Raw genomic sequence first — 22,616 nt, 5'->3', positions numbered from 1 at the left:
ATAATTAAAAAACACAAAGCAACGGCCACAAAAACTTTAAGAAGTGAATTTCACTGCTCAAAAAACAGTCATTCTGCAGTTTGATGGGATGAATGCTTTTCGCCCCTGCCCACCCTTTTGCTGCTTGTGTATTCACACAAACATTCCCTCAGGTCTGACAGTTGTTGCTTGAGGAGCCCGTTTTAAGATGAAGGATGCAGCACATAAATAATGTTTCATCATTTTCTGTTCACGGCAACCAGAGGCAGACAGCAGAGGCAGAATATCAACAACAAACGTTATGCACTGCAGCTTTAATGCAGTGTTACTCTTCTGGACCTAATACAGATAATGTGCAGATCAATGGCATTAAAAGTTAAAGAATGAATGAAATCCTTTTCAATAAATCTCCTGCGACAACTCCAAGTGCACAAAGCAAAGGCGTTGAAATCATAACACACGAGATAAAGATACAGACAAAACGACTGAAAGTTGACTAGTTATACACCAGGGGTGTCAAACTCAAATGACCTGGGGGCCAATAAGCATCTAGTCTGGTCAAGCAGGGGCCGACAGAGTAAAAAACTATTTTTTTATTTATAGTCGGTGGGCAATATAAGATATTCATTATGATATTAGACAGAATTGCAAAGTGCTTGTTTTGATATAAAATGATTCACAATAAAAACATATTTATGATACACAAAAACAGAGAATTAAGAGAATTGCACAGATCCCGGGCCACCAGTTTGACACATGTGTTACACACAGATGAACAGGATGATGGGGAGACTGTCAATCAATTAGTCAGCCAGCTACCTAAACTGACAGACAGACAGCCAAACAGAAGGACCAGCAAGCCGACTGGCAGGGAAATGAGAAAGGCAGTCTGTTCAGAGGGAGGCAGACAGAAAGACAGTGAAGGCTTCATTGTACCAGCCACAGATTTGGACAGGCCAATCAACTGACTGAGGAAACTGGGACTTAAATCATTCGGAGACGAAAAAGCATCGTCATTCAACATGATTTAAATGAAATCCCAAACTAAACTGAAATAAACAGATTAATCATTGTCTTTAACAAATCCTGTACTGCCGATAAATACTGCCCGACAGTAGTTGACAATTCAAAGTTGCCTGTGTGTATATTGGGACTGTTGAAAAAAGAACGTACCAAATCAGCAAAGAAAAAAACATTCACTGATCTTAAAAACAAGATCTTGCTGAAACAATGAGCGACCTGTTGTTGGCTCAGTCTGCTTGGTGAAAAGTGTTGCGTCCATGCTGTGCTGTCTGATTACTTTTATTCACAGTCTTTATTTCACAGACAGGGTTTAAATAGGACATTTGAGATGTGGGCTGCTCCTAATGTGATTTTCTTCTTGTGGTTGTTAGGTTTTTGTTTTTTGCTTTATCACTATCAACCACAAACACAAATGCACCAAATAGTTGTTCACACGTTGACACTGCGCTTTAGCACATTTAGCCATGCAGACAAAGCCCGTGCAAATGTTGTTCCCATTACTGCCACATCACTCCAGGCGCTTTTTCACAGCAGTGCACTGTTCTCTTTACAGCTAGTGCTCTGTGACAAACCAAGATGTTATTTAAGGTCTATGGAGCGTGTCGGATATCACTTTTTACTTTTCATTGTTTCTGTTCCAGTGGTTTTGACCAATACTGGACCAATGCAATAATGAGTATTTATGTACAGTGTAATGATGCCTTCATGCTTGTGACACTCAAATGTAGAAAATGTTATACATGTATTCATGCTTTAATTAACTCATGAATACTTTGAGATTTGAAAACCAGCATGTTTCAAATCAGTCGTTTTCATTAAGGCACATGTGGGGAACAAAAAACGCAAAGACAGCAGGTGCCTAAATAGATTAATCAAGTGATTAGATCACATGACTAACCATTGGGGTAAAAATTGAAAACAGAACAAACGGTCGTGATAAATAAAGGGAAATCATTAGAGATAAGACAAGGATTTTTATTTATTTTCTTTTCTTTCAGATACCTCTCTTGTGAATAGATGTTTTTGGAATTTTCTCTCGCGGTTAAAAGGACGGACATCATTTTCATTAATATCAAGCCATGTGCCAAATTGTGGATTTGTTCCTTGTTTTTTTTTCGTTGCACAGCTGAAGAAGTAGATATAAGGATGTGAAGACTACGATATGCTAACGAAAGTTGCCATATAATCATTTGAGAAAACCCCTGCTGGGGGGCTTTTTGCTCCAAGGAACAAGTGTATAAAGACAGTGTCCTACCTTCTTGCACAGCCTGGAAGGGGTTGTTGGCGTTAACGAACGCCACAGAAACAGTGACCTTCTCTGTCTCCAAGATCTCATTGTTCATATTGAGATCTGCCACGGCAAGGCGTAATACCTCATCATCTTTTCGTGCCGAGTCATCAAAGATGGCACCTGTTAAAAAAAGGAAGGAAGCAGAAAGGACAAGATGAAGCTATTACTCAGTCGCCGAGTAGACTAGAGTTCTTCTCAGAGCCAACAGACACACGATGTCATTTCATGTCATTTTAATTAAGATCCAACACAGCCGACTAGCCTGGAGTTCTAAATATGATTGATGAAATGATTTGACTCTAAATGTATTTATTATTAAATGTACCTTATTAATATAGACTTTTTCACCAATCTACTTTCAGTGATAGTTTACCAGCAAATAATGTCCACCTAAACCAATGGATATTTACAGCTGCTTTGAAGGAAAAAGCGGGTTGCTGGGTTGACATCAGCGTTTATTTTGAGGTCAAACACTTCCCACAAGCCCAATGACTTGGCCAAAAATAATTGTTGCTCAAAGGGAAAACGGAAAAAGGAAAAGACTGATGTGTGTGTGTGTGTGTGTGCTGTTGTAGGAGATGAAGTCCCTAATTAGTCGTAAAAAATACATGTTAGTCTGCGTTGGCAAGGAAGCACAATGAGGCGACATGGGACTGGCTGGTGAAGATCTGGTCTTTGCTTTGGTCAGTTACCCACAATTTCCCATGTGCTATATCTTTCATCGTTTTCTTTCTTCCTTGTTATCCTCTCATTTCAACACAGCTCATCCCTTGAATCCACTGATCCACTAATTGTGTAAGCCAGCGCAATGAAGCAGTACTAACTGTATTTCACTGACCAGAAAATAAGCATCATATTGTCAAGTGTGCACGAGTGTCTGTGTGTGTGTGTGGGTGTGTGTGTATAGAGAGAGAGAGAGACAGACAGGTTGCAAATTTCATTAATGACCAGGCAGACTACATTAGCTATGGCCAGCTTTTTTACAACATTTAGCTGTAATTGGTCTTTTATAGCTCAGTAAGCAGTGTCTGCTGCTAATACCAACAGGGGTTATGGTTTGAATTCCCACAGAAGCCAAAGTTACTTGAGAAACTATGCTTGTGTAGCGGCAAAACGTGTGTAAAGAGAAACTAAACTAAATTGAGTAATCGTTCGGTCCATAAAATGCTTGTCCAACCTGGAAATGATGATGTTCTCAAATGTCTTGTCTTTGTCCACCAACCAAAATGATTCCGTTTGAATGATTTCTTTGTTAAGCGAAGCAAAGAAAGCAGAGCATGTTCACATTTAAGAAGCTGAAACAATCAGGAATATTGTTCTAATAAGCAAAAGAGCTTCAAACCGATTAATCGAGTACTTTTACATTTTACGACTAGATCTCAAGTTCTCTCATCAACGTAAGAGTTGAAAAAGTTCAGCGTCCAACTGAAAATAAATCTCCCACAGCCTTTAAACACATTTGCGTCACAAAATCCAAAAGCAGCTGCTGTTAAAAAGCAGTTAGAAACAGTATGCTAACTGCCTCTTTATCAGACGACCTCATAAAATATGTATCCTTCAATAATTTCATCCATCAGCACTTGGCAACTGTAAATACCATTCCACTGATTGTTTCTTGGTTGTTTTTAATGATCATGCAGTATAGATGAGGTTAGATAAACACGTCTGGACAAAAAATGAAAGACTTGTCAGCTGCAACTACTCAGACAAAAAGGGTGAAAAGACAAGGACACACATTTTCAACAAAGAGCGGTGTTGTTGTTTTGTTTCTGATCCGTACCATACACACGGCATGATAAACGAATGATTTATTCTAAAAAAGAATGGTGGCGAAAAAAACAAAAACATTATAATGTCACATTATTTTAAATTCCACAATTGGGTTGTCATAGTAATCTTCCTCATGCTTCCAGATATATGTTGTTAAAAGCCGCACAGTGCTGCACACAGATCTGTATGTAGTTGAGTATGTGTTTTTTTTTTACTTTTCTCTCTTTGAAATGAAACCACCAGCAAAGTAACGCCGCAGAATAATTCAATTTGAATGTTTTCTGAATCACCGCTTTTAATGTGTAATATCCCTTTGTTATTTTTTTTCCCCCTGCCATCCATGATCACTTAACCACCTACTCTGTACTTCGCCGTTTTACCAGTGCAGTAATTTATCAGTTGCCTACTACATGGTTTTTTTTTATTCTTGGCTCAGTGAGTGGGCACACAGACAGAAACACAGATATGAAAAGCAGTGGGTGACAGTGAGTGGTTTAAGACTCAGCTTTTTTCCCCCCTTCAAGCTTTGAAAATAAATATAGTCCAAAAATATAAACACTGCTGAATAATTATGGAACACTAAACGGTGGCGGTTTTAGAGTCGAGCTAGGATTCACTGGGATATTTTGTTATTCACATATTATGGAGCAAAAATCCAAATACAATGTACGAGGAAAAAGAGCACAACAAAGTGATGATGGGTATGTGTCTGCTGCTTCCTGTCTGTTACGTAATTGCCTGGTGATGTAAATACACACTCATACACACACACACACAGACACAGACACACACACACACACACTCTCCTGGCTTTGCCTCCTTTCCAGTAATGTGATTGTGAGCGCAAAGGCAAACGTCACGACATAAATCAACCAGGGAATAAAAGCAGTGAATCTTGTTTTACACAGACGCCCCAAGGGCAAGCACACAAAAGCACATGCACAGTCACCCGAACACTGCACTGACTTCCATTCATTAGGACAGCCTAAACAGCGCACTGGCCCCGCCCCTTACCATACCCAATTGGCTTAACCTAACCACGATTCAATTTTTAGCCCCAGACTTAACCTCAGAAAATGAGGTTCTGCATCAATAGAACCACGCTTTGCTCCCCATGAGGACAACTGATCCCGACAAGGTCAGCGTTTATGCCAGAAAAAGTCCTTTTTACGTGGTAACAAAATGGCCGCAGCATCCAAAACTGAAGACAATTGTTTGGTTTCGAGAGATATTGATCACATGTCGCCCAGTGAAGTGTTTGATATTCATTTCCTAGTTTGTTTACATTGATAAAGAGGCAATAAATAACCGGTTTGTCTGTAGTCACTGCCAAATAACCACTTGGGGTAGAATGCTGCAGGTGGAAGAGAAATGGGGAGGACAGTGTGTCTTCTGCAGTCTATAAGCGTCTACATTTCCCACATGTTTTCAACATTTATACAGTAATGAAAAACAAACTGTTTGTAGCAAAGAGCTGCAACTATCAGTGACTGGACCTTTTTTTTTTTGCCTTTCCTTTTTGTGATTTTAAAATTAGCTAATGACATACAATTTCAAAGCCATCTCTCTATTACAGACTCTTTGATATTTAATCATAGTAATGCAAGGGATCAAAGAATCTAAAAATCTAATTTAATAGTTTTCCAGACAGGGAACAATGTGGATGACAAAAATGATCCAAGATGAAAGGATGATTACAGGCTCAGTCATTACATGGTCATGCAGGTCTTCCTACAGCAGACATGTCAGCTTTGTTTGTATCATCATATACTGTGCTTACCTATGCTTGCGCTTCCATGAGTCTAACAAGAGCTTAACACTTAACGCATGTGCTTATTTTCCTGTTTTTGGACAATAAGACAAAAACTCAAACATGTTTTATACCGTTCACATTTCAAATGTAACACTTAAAATATGGTGTTTTTTTCCTTTAATAAAACGTTTTGTTTTTCTTCATTTTAAATTGTTAATACACTACATTGGCATGCAGTTTATGTGTAAATCACTTTATTAATAATTAAAACACAGAGAGGGCTTAAATAGTATTGCGTTAACTGGATTGGTGGGGAGGTGAGGGACTGCACTTAGAACAGATGAGACACCAACCCATCATAGAGGTGTTAAGGATATTGTCAGTAAGATAGAACCCTGCCAATGGATTAGTAACAATATTTTCTAATACCTTTTATCACTAAATGAGTTAAAGGTTGGAAAAGACTGATTTTTAATATGAGGATATTGGACAGTTTCCAAAGGCCTCAGTCAAGTTGGCCAGGAAACGGAAACATTGTTATATTATTTTAACATTTTTTCTTGACGGAGGATTAATTCATACTGTTTAAATTATCCCAGTGACTACACAAAATGAGATAATGACATCCACGCCGACAAAGGCACATTGTCCAAAGTATAAACAGCTCAATTTCCTTATTGAATTAACAAATTAGGGTGGTACATCATCCGGTGCAGTTGTTACATAACCACGTTCTATAAAAACAATAATTAAGCCGGCTTCTTCTCAGGGATAATTGTTCAGCTCGTCGAGTGAAGGAATGTGGTGAGAATGACTAATGTGAAAAGAGAGAGTAGGACGGGCAGGTTCACGCAAAAGGTCACAACGAGAGAGTTGGCAAACTTTTGGTGAGTTGTGTTGTTGTTGACGTTATTATTCTGCGTCTGTTTTGTGGCCTTTGTGAACAGAAACAATGGAACATTAATTGTCCATATCATCCAGACCTCGGCCTCTGTCAAGCAATACGTTTGGATCTGACTGGGTGGGTTTGAGTGTGTGTGCGTGCAGCAGTAGCACAGGGGTGGGTGGAGACGAGAAGCATTTATGCTGTCAAACTGCTGAACAGCCAGGTTTTTGGAGCAACAGAAGTCATTTTGGAGACTTAAACTTGGGCACTTCTTTGTGTTTTCAATCATACTCCAACCAGTTGTCACGCTTTTACTTGCACAGTGTGTGTGTGGCCGTTTCCTCCGTCTGACTAGACATGAAAACAAATCACTTCCTGCGTGCAATGCAAGAATGTCATCGGGTGACACAGGATCTGAAAACACAGAGTTGTGTGGCGCCGATAGGCTTCATCAGCATTGTTACCATCACTCCGCCGCAGAGACACTAAACGGGAAACTTGGCGATCCATTTTTCCGTCTCTCAAACAAACTCACCGACCTATTGTTGAGGTTGCAGCTGGTGACAGTAATGTGACAGGAAACCTGACAAACAGACAAAAGATAATGACTACTGAAGCACACACAGGTACACACACACACACACACACACACACACACACACACACACACACACACACACACACACACACACACACACACACACACACACACACACACACACACACACACACACACACACACAGAGGGGTGATATAGCGTTGATTTGTGACGAGGCTGGACCGAAGTGTTGCTGTCTCAATGTGATGATGAAAGCAAGCACGGTAGCGGCTGCACTGAGTAATGATGATGATGAGCGGGGGAGGTTATCGTCCTGTAGTGTCAAATGTTGACACGTGCATGCACACACACACATATGTGAGACCACAGAAACAGGCTGTTATTTACAGCAGTGATGTGAGCGCTGGAAAAGGACTGCTTTTTGACACTTGGGAGGACAGCGTAGAATTAATGTGCGCATCTCTCTGTGTGTGCGCGAGAGAGGGAGAGAACAAAGAATTAATGGTCAGACAAGAACAGAGGGAGCCGGAGGCATATGATAGCAACAGATATAATAAAAAAAAAAACACCCCTTGTATTCATCATACGGCTCACACGCACACAAAAGTCAGGGGTAAAGCGTAAAGGAAATAGTAATCCATTATTTGTTCATGTATGTGTGTGATTACAGGGTCGGCAGGATAATAATGTGCGTTTACTGCAGCAGAGACATTGTGTAGCACAAATGTTAATACAAGCATAGATATGCCCAGGATACTGACTCAGTGTCCATATGCAGCACCGTATTGTGATCAGTATACTTGAATATCTAATGTTAAAGAATGTGAGCATAGAGGTTGTAACCCTTAGTGCTCACGCAGCACGGATCTGTGCCACAGGTGCACCCATGGTAATTTGCCATGGGAATACTACACAACTCCTTATATGGACGTCCTGTGTGTGTGTGTGTTTATAGGTGACATTACAAAATGTGTTGGGTTTTTTTCGTCGTCTTATGTGTTTATTGAGACAAAGTTATGATTTGTTTTATATTGCATTTTTAGTAGCGCAAAATAGCTCATAAACACGAGCCAAGTGACCTTTGAACTGTTCCAGATTTCACAAATTCAATGCGATTATGAACATTTTGACATCAGATTGCCTAGGTTGTGCTGAAAAAAAGGATATAAGACACTTGCACATTCTTATAGCCTCTGTATATACTGTATGTTTAAACATAGTAATGGAAAAAAGCAGTTAAAATGCTCTGTGTTCTCAGGGTTTCTGTAAAGTACACGATGTGTCTAAGCATACTGTGCACACGCAGGTGTGCGCCTGTTTGATAGGCAGCATGACAGAGGGGTGCCTGTGATTCCAGTGTATCTCACTGTGTATTAATGAGGAAATCTTCAGGGTAACGTGGTTTGTGCAAAAAAAAAAAACCCTCTATCTCCCCCCACCTTCAACCTTCTCCTTTCATTACACAGGTGTAAATAAATGTTATGATCCATCATTAAGGAGGTGGGCAGCCAGGAGAATTTGTAATTCAGCAGCACGCCAGTCCCTTTGTCACACCGTTACACAATGCTTCATTAAGGTTGTCGCCGTCTCTGCCTCGTCTCTCTGCATTCTTTCCATTTCCACACACCTTACGTAGATGGAATTCAGCCTGTTTTCCTTCTTTGGAGAGACCCATTGGCGATATCCAGGGCTTTCCTCCAACACAAATCAATTTATTTTGAGTAGGTGGAGGATTTACTTTGTGTCTCCATTCATTAGCCAGCAAGCCAAACACTACTTTGAAATAACCATTCAGCTGAGGCGCATTTCAGTTCACTCCCTGAGTGTGCAGCCAGCAAAGTTAAAGGTGGACAATTGACAGCACCATTTTTCTTCCCATTTCTTTTCACGTCAGCTCCTTTACGTCAGCTCTCGGCTGTTTTTTTGGCAAAGTCCAGCTCATTTGCAAACCACAGCTGACTCAGCTTCAGTCCAGCCAGACTTGATCTTAAAACAGTGAAACCAGTGGCTCTGAGCCAGATGTTAGACTCTACCCGAGTCTTAGCCAACGTATAAGTAAATGATAATTAGGGTGATAGCAATATACCCTCTAACTGATCCAAGGGGTTTGCATTCAGTATGACTGTGTACTCTGAGACAGCTTCTGAACAATGACTGTAGCTTTTTCCTGCTCATCCATGACTACTAGGATATCAACGCATTGCTTAAAAATAAACACCTTCTTGCTGTAAAACTATAAAATGTTCCAATACCACCTCTGTCTTTGTCAGCTTCCTACTGTCATATTCTCATTCCCTTTACGATATACCCTACCTCTCAACTCCATCCCTCTATTCTTGATTTATTTCTTCACCTGCCTGTTCTCCCTTTCCCTTTAATACACCCCTCTTACCTCATTTTCTTTGTTCTGCTGTTCTGCTTTATAGTTTTGTTCCACCAATTCATTGCTCTCCTCCTGTACATCCCTTCTTATTCATACCCATGATTCTCTGGTACCTATTTTCCTTTTCACTCCTCATATATATCTCCACCTCCAAACCATCTCAATGCTGCCTATTTCCCTGCTACCCTTGCTCTTTTGTGCACCTGTATTTCCATGCTACCATATTCCCTTAATCATCACACTATGTACTATCCCAGTGTTTTCCGCTTATTGTGAGGATGAGATCCTGTGTGACTTATTAGACATTTAACGACATTTATTTTTTAGGAACCAGACAGATGCTTTTTGCATAGTAAAAGCTTTGAAATAAATCATGTAAATTTCCAACATTTTTCAAAAGATGTTGTTGGTTTCCAGCAGTTTGCAGATATGCCAGAACAATGAAAATGTCACTGCAGGGATAGACAATCTAGCAAAAATATTTATGTGTTTTCTTTCAGTCTTTTTCTTCTTCTTTTTTTGTTCGAGACATATTGACAAGCCTTAAGTGGTGGTGGGAAATTCCATTGGCTGAGGGTCTCTTTTTCTATAGATTCACAGTCATATTATATTTTTAGGGAAACAACACAAAACACAGACAAGAAGCAAACATCAGTATTGTGAATGAACAGCAGTCCGCGATCACTTGAACAACCCCACATCTGTAAAGAACATTCACTGGGACCAATTCCTCCTATTTGTTACTCAAGGAGCAATTAATGTGGGAAATCTGTAAAAAGTTGGACACTAGTGGCGATGAATGTATCACAGGCTGTAATGTTATGTTTTGTCTAATAAAAGACAAAAAAAAGACACACCAAGAGAAAAAATTGGCGTAAAGCAAATGAGACTGACGTATGTTAACATGCATAGCTGCAGGGGAACTGAACTGTCAAATCTGCGTTTTAAGTACCTTGAGTCTTTAAGCTCGCTGTTTTGATTAATGCTAAACATCTGGGAGGATTTTGCCCAAAGCAATGGTAAGAGGCTTCAGATTTGTACACATCATAAATGTCATATTATATTTCAGAGAGGAAAGGATTTGGTAGAATCTCCTCTCTCTTGCCGTCCTTCGCCTTCTCTTCAACTCGCTGTTGTGCTGTTTTTTTTCTCTCAAACTTCTACACGTATAACATCTGGATTCTCTCTCCTTTCGTCTTTAATTCAAGTGCTCTCCTTCATACTTTTATCTACTTCCATCACACATGTCCTTCTCTTATTTTTTACCATTAAAATCATTATCCTTCCATCACAGACTTGTCCTCCACCGCCTTCAGACAATCACAAACACCAGAACTCATCCTCTGTTTCCATTCCTACTTTCTCTACCACACACTTCCTGTTCCCTTCATCTCATCGCATCCATTCTACCTCTTCATCCACTACCTTCAAATGTGCATCTCCCCATCCTTGCACTCTTCACCCAGTACAAATTCTGCAGAGGGTTGAGATCCTCATCATTATTATTATTAAGCAGTATGCTGTAGCTTCACGGTCCTCTTTTCTGTCCTTGGTGAAGCTGCTGTAGACACACTCCTCTGCTGAAGGCCAGGATTACAAAGGAAAGTACCTTCCCTTACTGGATTAACTGCACACTATTACAACAAATACAGTACAACAAATATGATTTGCATCAAGAGAAACACTTGCCATTAAAGTGGGTTCAGTGAAATATTTCCATTCACAGCCATTGACGAGCAGAAATATAATGGTTCCGAACAACAACAAAACAGTGGAAATACGGTCAATATTGCAACGTAATGAATTATCAATAGTGCACAAAACAGTGTGATATATCTCCTCCATTAGTGCCGTCTCCAATTTTTTTTCTTCTTCTTCTTTAATTTGGTTTGGTTTTTCAAGTTAATATGCATGCACGCAGACACAATTGCAAACAGAGGCGCTTATATCAGCCATGGTCAAAAGCTGCCACACCGCCAGCCAAACAGCCACCCAGAGGAGTTCATTTAAAAGCCTGCAAGTCAGCAGAAGCTCTCCACACACGCACAGCTCCAAGTGGCTGTTGTTTTATTCATCACTGCAGCAGGGTGGGTGGCCCTGAGGTTCCAACGCCCACAGAGCACTGTACATGAGGTATAGGTGGCAAGGTGTATGCCTCTGTGTTTGGATGTGTGCACCATATATTTACAGTGTGTGCATGTGAGTCACTGAAACTAATGTTCCAAACCCCTCCCTGCTTTGAGTTGGTAAAACCTGTTGAGAGATTCTTTTCTGGAGCATTTTTTAGTGTATTGCTTCAAATCCTCTTCACACCCCGGTTGTAACTAATTAATAAATGCATGGTCACAGAAATAAAAAATTCCATCACCTGTGGAGCGGACAGGCCTGCAAAAACACCATCCAATAAACAGTCCAAATTGATTAATTGGATTGTGATGCATTAGTCAAACAGCTACCTATATATATACATATACACATATATATATGTGTATACATATACATATACATATATACACATATACATATATATATATATATATATATATATATATATATATATATATATATATATATATATATATATATCATTTATCATGTAAAACTGGAGAAAGCCAGTTGATCCACAAACCCATTGTTGTTTACACACATAGGATGGAATTCATGTTAACATGCCTGGTGTTATCATATAAATTATAATATGTTTATTCAGCTGCCCAGGAATAATCTTGAAAGACAACAGAAAAAAGCCTGTTCTGGCTTTGGCTGTTGGACAAAGACACTATGTTCTGTGATTGGGAAACGACTGAAAAATGGCATGGAGAGAGGCTCAATGAGAGAGAAGGAGGAGGAAACTACAAAGGGAACCTTGCCTAAATCCTAAATCTCTTTATTTCATAATTTAGGAGATAATAACAGCAATAGAATAGAGTACAATGTTTATAATCTATTCTAACAACGTGACACAAAGATTGCTCCTCCCAGAAATATAACACTTTGAATTAAAATAGCATAGCAGAGCATACTGAAGCATTACCTCAAGAGGAAAAAAAACAAGCACCCAGTTTCTGCAACAATCAACAGACAGAATTGGGTTGGAAGCATATTCATTTTGAGATTTTGGATTTCAAAAGCAATCTGCTGTGCTCCGCATGCAAATTAGTCCAGGAGGTTTTCATTTGAAAGTCCAATCTGCTTTACCAATCTGTTTCAAACCCAAATCTTCTACCCCATTCAGATTTAGTCTTACCAAGGGGCTCTGATAAATTCCTTGACATATTACCCAGAGGAAATTCAAATTTGGTGCAGATGATACCCCACTTGAACACATCGTGTAAGGAGATCTGAGCCTGGCAAAGATGGTTAGAAGAGTTGGACATGCTAATAGGAAGCTTTGGAATATTTGTCTGACATGCACGGCTCCGTGCAGGACGGTATAGGGTGATGGGCCTCTGTGAGACATGCAGGCATTCTTGTCTGTTTGATTGTGGTTATCATTTATGTATGCCTTTATAAAGGAGCATATCACCTGTTGACAAAGGCACTGCATTTTAAATGAATAAAATCCAGTCTTGCACGACACTTCAGTGTCTTAAAACTGTCTTGTAATACTGCTCCCAGTTTGAGGTATCAACTGTCTGGTTTTACCGTATCCAATTTAACTCTGAGGCAAAAGACAGCCCATATCTCATCATTCTAATCCATGGGAGCCCTGAAGTGACCAATCATACTAAGGCTACGAGACCAGTCCTTTCTCCATCAAAAGTAAGTCACACAGCACAGCTTCCTGGAGCTATTATGTTTCAGTACTATCCAGCATTTTTACTATTTTAAATACATAGTTTTGGGATTCATCTGAAAATAATTGGAAAAATGAACACAAGACAATCAAAATAAGTCAACCAATTGCAAAAACTAACGACTTTTATGTAAAGCACTGTGTTCATGTAACTGCTCTTCTGTGAACCATTTTATGATGAGTGTACTTGTTGTGCACATACAGTACATTATGCAAATACTATGTACACAAGTTGTTTTCTGTTTGCTTTTTTTTTTGTTTTTTGTTTTTTTACATTCATATTCCCCTGCATGTGGTATTATTATTTTACCTCCCAGTCCTGAAACAAGTAAGATCCTTCATCACTCCACCTGTTCAACAAGCTGTAAAAATGAAGGTGAACTGCTCCCATTCTGAATTTACACAAACACCAGGAGAGACATGGGGTTAAGTGTCTTGCCATTGGACACACTAGGGATTCTATGGAATTAGATTTGTGTCAATATATTTAAACAACACTTTTTAAGAAGCAAACAACACTTAATGACACAATTATTTTGTCGGATGTCGACGGAGAAAACTTGGGTTAACGAGTTCCAGACGGACAGCAACTCCAAGCCCATGACTACTTCCGGTCCATTGAGCTGTCGCTCCAAAACCCAGTTTGCCAATTAGCAGACGCAAAGAAAAAAGAGAGGGAGCAAATGCAAAAATAGTCAGAGCAAACGAGAGTCAGAGCAAACAAAAAGGCATAGAAGTTGGGGATTGAACTGGATGACCCACGATACCCACTGCTCTCCCCATCTCTCCTTCCCTATCAGTTTCCTCCATGTCAAGCAGTACAATCATGCATTATGAAGCAAGCTCAAAGTATGACGACCATGCAACTTTGAGCTACACGCACCACGCTTGTTAAGCTATAGTGGGGAATCACTAACAAAGAAGCTACAATGGTCGAGGTTTTGGAAACATACAACTTCAGAAAGAGTCAACAACTGCCCTCTTTTTGGCAGCATTACCCGCAGGTGATGGATCACATGGGCAGCAGGAGAAAGAGGACGGCGATGACTGATGGGGAATGACAATCGTTTCAGATTGCCCTCATAACACAGAGGCTTATTTTGGGTCTCGTCTATAGACGTTTATGAATGTGTGACACCTAATTGATTTAGATTAGTTCGTTATTGTGTGTGAAGCTGGTGCCAATCTCAGCTGACATAGGGCGAAAGGCGGGGTAAACTCTGGACAGATCGCCACTTCATCACAGGGCCACATAGAGACACACAACCATCCACTCTCATACACACACACACCTATGGTCAATTTAGAGTGTCCAATTTGTCTTATCCTCATATTGCATGTTTTTGGACTGTGGGAGGAAACCTGGAGAAAACCAAGAGATTAGTTTGTTTTCCTAAAGGCTGACAGTCTGGGCCAGTAACTTTAAGATAAGAGTGCTTCATCATGCATGATGGTGAGCAAGTACTGGCGTACATGGAGGGAATACACAGGGGAGAAGAGAGCAGGGTGGAGATCAAACGCAAGGGCAAAAATAAAATAATAAAAAGAAGAAATGGGGACCAGGAAGAAGGAAGACAAAGCAAGTGCCTGGAAGAAAATTGTCTGGAGTGTGACAAACCAAAATCCAGGAAACGTATACGACACAGACAAGACAGTCACTGTACAGAGTTGCTTTTCTTCATTTTTCTTCCAACAACCTTTGTCAAGGATCGAGTGGAGTGAAGCCCAGAAGTAAGGGGCATACAGCAGAGAAGGAGCTAAAGAAGAGGCAGCTAGATTATTAAAAACACAAGAAGCTTTGTAAATATGGAAAAGACACTGAGGGAAAAGTTATAATATGAAAAACCAAAAAAATATGGAAGTGAAATCTAAGTAGGCAGAGTGAGAGGAGGCTCGGAGCATCGGGACCAGACTAAACTGGGGAAAATCTCACTTGAGGGAACACTTGTTAGATGTAATATGAATGGGAAATGGATCCATGTATTCCCTCTTCGGGGCTGGGCTGTTAAACCTGAATAATCCTCCTACACTGAAAATGTCACCGAGAAGAAATTAGAATCCCGGCTAACAAATTATATTGCATGCAGAGCCTCAATGATCAATATCTGTACCCAATTCTAATCATTTTTCCTTTTCAAACTACGTCAACACAGAGAACACCCATAAGATCCTTAACACTCATTATTCCAATATGCATCAATTAGTGTGTATATTTTGAAAATCATCTCCATGGTGAATGTATTTAAAGATATTTAGAGGATGTTTTCTGATTTATTAGTGGGTGAAAAATGAGTAACCTGGGTGTTACGGCCTAAATGGGAGACATAAAATGTCCAATTGGGTATTATATAACTTTGGTAACGTAGCATTTAGGGCACAAACAAGGCAATTTAAAGGTCTCTCACAAAAAAGATGTAATAATCACATCCCCAAAAGGTCCTCTGCACAAACCAGGAAATTTATAGATTAGATTAGATTATATAAACGTGGGAATTATGATGTTGGAATGCAAATGACACACTGCTGCTGCATAGACAGTCTTGCTTTTTTATTACTATTGAACTACAACCACTGGACTGGTTAGATGTAAAACATTTAATGTGCAATCTGCTGTAAACAGAATCAGGTGAAGCACTTGCTTTTTAAGTAATTATCTCTACAACAAACATAAGCCACATTTATTCTCAGTCATCCTCGGCGTTCCACTAACTATGTCTTAATGGCTGCAGGTGATCATATGGAAAGGAGGTGCCAAGGCTGTAATGATGAAGCTGTGTGTGTGTGTGTGTAGGTGTGAGTGAGATTGTGTGTAGAACATTTGAGAGTACCCAACCTTACACGTACGCTATGCAGATTCCTAGTTGATCTCCATGTACATGCATGCACGTGGCCATGCGTGCTCAATAATGTAGTGTCCTCATTACAATGCAGCTTCTTCAAAGTCCAGCAGGAGTACAAGCTTTGTAAAACAAGCATGCGTGTGTCTCACACACACACACACACACACACGTCCCCCTGAAGAACCCAAAGAACACACTGCGTCCACATGATAATATCAGGTTAATGGCTATGGATTATTGTTTTCAGGGCAGTGTGGAAACAGAAATCTGATTGTCAACTGTGTTTCCAATTTTAAATCAGACTTGTGTCACATCAGATCAAAAACCACACAGTACACATGCTTTGAGTGTTGTCCTCAGCCAGCACCAGTGTGCTGTCCTCTGGAGCCACAGCTCACTCGCTGGGAAATCTGCCGGGAATGCTTAAATTAATTTTTTTACCAACAATATCAATACGACCTTTTCCTGCGATTAGTGATGACAAATGCATAAAGGTATCAATGTGAATGTGGTTTCAATCAGATTTGAAAATGGCTTAAAAAAAACAAAAGTCAGATATCAGAAATGTGACCAAGAGAATGCTTGTTGCTTTGACATTTAAATTGTGCCCACTGATTCTAACCTGCAGGGTCAGACTGTTTTATACTGCTGTATGTTTTGAGGCATTGACGTGCGCCACAGATGGTGCTTGAAAAGCCTTGAGAATGGGCTTTAAGGGAGGGTTTCAAGTGTGGAACAAGAGGTGGGAGCGGAACACTACTTCTGCATGAGGTAAACATATTGAAGGAAATGGTGTAGTGTCGGTTATATTGTCACCCCCATGTTGGCAAGCTTTAGTAATTCACTGTAGAATTATGTCCGGTTTGCATGTTTTACTGAAATCTCATTAATAACTACTACCCCTCTATCAAAGTTTTTTACCTCCTCAGGTCTGATCTTACCCTCCTCTAACTCACACTGACAGACTCTCTGCCAGTTTCCTCCTCCCAATCTCCTCGCTCTGTGACTTGTTTGCCCTCCTCTATCACTGCACTCCACCATCTCATTTTTAACAAGGATGAGACAGGTCTTTGCCTAGACGCAGGTCGTGGCGAATGCTAAATTAAGATTAGGGCTTTTTTTGATTTGTATCGCCAAGGCGCAGGAGAGATAAAAAAGAAAGATAACCCACCCCGCATGACACAAGAAGGAATATTCATGTCAGACTCTCCCCTTATCTCTCTTCTGTCTGACCTCTGACATTCATCCTCACTAATTCTCATTCACTACACTATCGCTGTGCCCTCCTCTGCATTTCTCCTCCCAATCCATTTTTTTTTTTTAACAAAAGCAGCCTCATATGTCGACATCTATCCATTCAGAACCTTATTCCCCACTACAATCTAATCTCCATGTGTTGTGATGCATTTTCTTTAAATCGGATTCCAAGTGAATTTACATAATGGATAAAATAATACATTCATACAGTATGTAATCTATACATAATCCTTTCAATATAGGGTGGATATCGTGCCATCACTGTCTTGTTGTGCAAGCAGTGCAGCCTCCTTCTGATCCAATAATAATTCCCTTGGGAGAATAAGAATAAAACACTGGGGTAGCTCTGATGAACTAGGACATTACACACAAACGTTGTCCTTAGAGTGTTTATACTTCATTTACTTTATACGTGTGCTACTCTCAGTTTCCTGTTGTATTTGTCTAATACGTGGAGTAAAATGTTTCTCAGTGTATCGTGGAGCTTCGTCCCCTGATCTCTTATATCAACACTGCATCTACTTTACAATGCACTGTAGTTTTCCCTCATACTTAAATAGAAATGCTCCTAATAACAACATTTTCAATTGTGTTTATGTGAAGCTGTGGTTGGCTGGAATGAGAGAGCAAAGAGGTACATCTTTGAGACTGAACCACAAGACAGTGGGCTGAGGGAGATAACAGATTAAATAGATTTCCACAACAACAACAACAACATGTTTGAGGAGTAACAGTAAAAACGTATCTAGTGAAGCGAGAGAGAGAGAGAGAGAGATGGGGGTGGGGGGCATCAAAGAGTGATGCGTTATCCTTCTAGTAAAGTGTCCAGCATTTAGAGTCCACTTCCAGTTACACACCCCATCTCCCTGTCCCTATGTCTGACAGAGCTAGTTTTACCATCACAAGCACACAGACACACAAAAATGTGATAAAAGATAGACATAGACACAGTATGTCTGTAACTCAGGAGGGGATAGCCCAAATTCAAGAAACCCTTTGCAGATTACGCAACAGTTGTGATTTCAGCGGCTAAGAAAGATAAAGTGACGCATGGTGCCGTGATTACACGGTGGGTTTAACTACACTGGAAAGGAAAGAGAGACACGGTTCAAAGAGAGGACGAAACCAACACGGGTAATGACAAACGAAGCATGGGTAATACATATGTACATTGCAATACGTTAAACAAATCTTTAACCTAAGATTTCAACGTAAATCTATAGTATGTCGCCAGGAATACTTGAGGGGACACTATGACAATCTTAAGTGACTGATTTGTATTTCAAAGTTCTTAAATCAGCACAAAGACACTCAACCAGGTGACTAATGCCCATTGTGCTGCTGTACCCTATATAAGCAACAAAAGTGTTCACATTATTGTTGTCATTTCTATGTAATGAAGATGTTTTTATCCAATTTGAGCTCAGACAAGTTCAAAATTAAAAAAAATTAAGGAGACACGCTGCAGTATGCAACTGCTTACTCAGTCATATTATTCCCAACTGCTCACAACTCGCTCCAGTTCAGTTTTTGAAATATTAGGATAAATCTGTCGACCAAATCAAGATCAAAGAAACTCACAATTCCACTTCATTCTCAGTCAAAAGGGAGCTACAGGAAAAATCTGTCAAAACTTTATTTCATTGTGTGTGTGTGTGTGTGTGTGGACGCTTGGGAGACCTCAGGCAAAACATCCCAGATGATGTTTCAGAAACCCTAAAAACCATTTAAAAGTAGAAGGCAGCTCATTTTCTTCCTTACTGCACCACAGAGAGAGGAGGGAGAGAGACAGGGAGAAGAAGAGTGAGAAAGAGAGTGACCCAGTTACAGCAAATTTAAATAGGGATTCCATTTAGACGGCCATATTAATTGGAGCAGATGCCTTCTCAATTATTAAGAGGCCTCCAAGGGTGTTAGCATGAGCTAAATTTAACCCGCATGGCTTTTACTGGGCTTGTCCAATCGCATGCAGCATCTGCAGACAGAGGCGAGAAACATACATGGTGTTTCATACACCAGTGTGCCCACATACACATATCACAGGGAATGGTAGTGGAAATGGAATCTTGTCATGGATAATGGTGGTAGATATAAATACAAATAGCTGTAAAGTAAATTCAATATGGACGCAGACATGCATGAAACCAGTGTCAGTGTCTTCGTAAGCCCTTATGGGCTGGGGTCTATTGGGTGCATGAAACTCAATCAACATCAAACACCTCAAAAACCTAAAAAAAGTGGCTCACAAACTTCCCTAAAAGTATTCCTGTCAGAACAGACACATTTAACACAAGCTCCTGTTGAGCCAGTGGCTCATCTCCCTGGCTCCATCTCTCTCCGTTTGAGCCATAATGGCTTCTTTGTTTCCGGCAACCTGTGCTGTAATGAAGCAGCAGGAATAAGCTAGTCTCAGTGAGGACAGTAGAGTCCTTACAGAGCATTGTACAGAATGACATTGAAAGAGAACGAGGGAGAGATGCAGTGAGAGATAATTCTACGCCATCTCATGCATTTATTAATGACCTTTCTCTTTGTGCCTGCCATAGAAAAGTTAAATCTAAAGGGACTCAGAAAGAGACAGGCTCAAATCTGAGATGTAGATGATGAGGAAATGCACTTTTCTCTGACTGGTGAGGAGAAAAAAAAAAAGTCCCTTTTTGATTCATTCATAGTCTCCATGGCAAAAGCTAGTGGCCACAAGCTGGTGGAAGCTTCCCACTCTTTTTATGCATTTTAAAGACCCATAAACCCGTCATCAAGAGTAACATAATAACAAGTGCATCTCAGGACCAAATGTGCATAATTTCCCTTATGATGTGTCAGACCAAATATAGCTGTGAGACAGACACCCACTTTTTTCACAAAACTACAATACAGCCATAAATCCTTATTTAAAAAAGAGGAGACAAACTGATGTAGTGCTGGGTTCAGTGTCTAGAGCCATCACAGGGCAAGTCCACTCAAGAAGAAAGAACAGAAAATGACTCACTTTTTACTGGAGAGTTTACAGCCTCAACACTGATTTCAGGTTTTCTTGAATACAAAAAACCCACTTCCTGAGCTTTATTAACTTAAATGTGCAGGAGCAAACTGCAAAACCCAAACCCAAATGTCAGCTGGGATTGGCTCCAGCCCTCCATGACCCTCATGTGGAAGATAAATAGGTAGAAAATAGAAGGATGGATTGGCATGACATGAGTTGAACCTGAACTGAATGGGAAGCAAACCACATAAAGTCAGTGAGGAAAAGCTGACACAGGTGTACATGCCATGATGAAAAATATAAGAGTTCATAGCCGTGTGTCCTTGGCGTAGAATGGTATTAAAATCAGGCAAGAAGAAAAATGCAATGTGACAGCAAAGATATTTGCCTAGAATGTCAGTGACTAAATTGTGTTGCTTACTAACGACACATCACGGGGAGTTCAGTCAAGGTTGTTAGGAGCCCTTTGTTATTATAACAAGAGAGACATTGGGAACATTTCTGGGACGGGATGAATCATCTGTGCAATGCTGCTCGGGAAATTAGGTGGAGCGACACTCAGACGCAGGGTATGCAACCTATCCACTGACCACAAGGGGGCGCGAGGGAGACGGAAGGGCACAGGAGAAAATGTAAGACACGTTTATCTGGGGATTGAGAAACAAATGTCCAGGTAATGAGGGAATGTCTGTTACTCTACACTTTTAATCGAGTACACTTTTATTCTAACTGTGCCGCCCGAGCCATTTTTAGGTCTGTCCGTCTCTCCCTCACTTCCTCTCCCAGCACAGTGGAGAATGAGGACACCGTCTGCTCGTATCTGGGTCATTCACTACCTCTACTTTAACATCCACTGTCCATTTCTTCCCCCTCGCCTCCTCCTCCTCCTCCTCCTCCTCCTAGACCTTGACCCATTCCCCTCTGTCCCAATCTACTCCCCAACTCCCCTACCTATTCTGGAATGACTGATAAACATGATGCTTTGCTCTTAGGCAGTTCATCAACTTCACCGAGCAGGAGCATAAAGATGGCAGGTCTCACTGTGTTTCACATTCTACTTTGGTTCTGTCCTCTCTCTGCCCTTCCAAAACCTCTCCTCTGTCTTCGTCCATTCGCGTCGTCCCTCTCTGTAACCCTCTCCCACCCCGGTTTTCTTGGAACCCGTCTACGCGACAGACTCTTGGGACACAGTTGACGACCATCAATGTTCTCAGCACATCATTGTGTGTGTGTTTGTGTTTGTGTCTATGTGTTAACTTGCTGCCCCTCCCACATGCGAGTGTACTTGCTGCCCCTCCCACATGTGATTGTCATGGCCGTAAATTTGCTTTACGTTGTCATTACTTACTCGCGAGCAGCAGGCACACTTCATGAGATGCGGCAGTTACATTCGGGACATGTGAGTTACAGCTTGCCACGCGTATCTTTGACGATAAATGCTGCAGGCAGACACACACACACGCACACACGGCCGCCGTCCCTCACCAGCCAGTATACATGTGGTCAAATTCACATGCCATTGGCCAGGCAATGACGTTTGAAGGGAGACAGAGGGCACGTTGACAAGTTGTACTGTATTAGTATTAGAAGCCCTTGACACTAGGAGCTGACTTTATAGTGCAGAGATTTCAGATTGTATTGGTAAATCCTTTTATTTGAGATCTGTATAAATAGTCACAACTAAACAACTAAAAAGCTAAAGCATATTTATCTTTTTTGTATTTTCGTTCATAGCTAAACTCACCAGAAACACAGAATATTCCTTGGATTAAATAAAGCCCATCCAACATAAGCCACAGGCCTAATGTAGCCTTTGATACATTACCATCCATCTCAGTGAGTGTTTTCTTGTTTGAATTACACGGCGCACTGCAAATTCTTCTTCACAAAGATGAATCATGGCGCGTCTCTTTTTCCTTAATTTTGTTTATATGCAACACCTTAAAAATAAAGTATTGTAGCATCCATAATAAATCTTACTAATTGACTTTGTCAATATTAAAGAGGTGAACAAGTTAGAACCATTGTTCAGGTATTTATGTAAGGCAACTTTTTGCAAAAAGGAAATACTGAATAAACTATTTGATATTATGTGA

The 22,616-nt window shown here is 40.4% G+C and overlaps 1 protein-coding gene across 5 annotated transcripts in view; it reads right to left on the bottom strand.

Annotated features, from left to right (window-relative positions):
• The window catches only part of grid2 (glutamate receptor, ionotropic, delta 2), a 370,055-nt gene that overhangs the window by 305,330 nt on the left and 42,109 nt on the right, over window positions 1–22,616 (bottom strand). For all 5 annotated transcript variants that reach the window (XM_058636042.1, XM_058636038.1, XM_058636039.1 and 2 more), the window contains exon 2: window positions 2,258–2,413. In XM_058636042.1, coding sequence (XP_058492025.1) covers window positions 2,258–2,413 — 156 coding nt within the window. The remainder of the gene's footprint in view (window positions 1–2,257; window positions 2,414–22,616) is intronic.

Source organism: Solea solea, chromosome 8, assembly GCF_958295425.1.
Source record: "Solea solea chromosome 8, fSolSol10.1, whole genome shotgun sequence".
NCBI classification, from domain to species: domain Eukaryota; kingdom Metazoa; phylum Chordata; class Actinopteri; order Pleuronectiformes; family Soleidae; genus Solea; species Solea solea.
The sequence above is the reverse complement of the archived record's forward strand: the minus strand, read 5'-3'. Positions and strand labels throughout refer to the sequence as shown.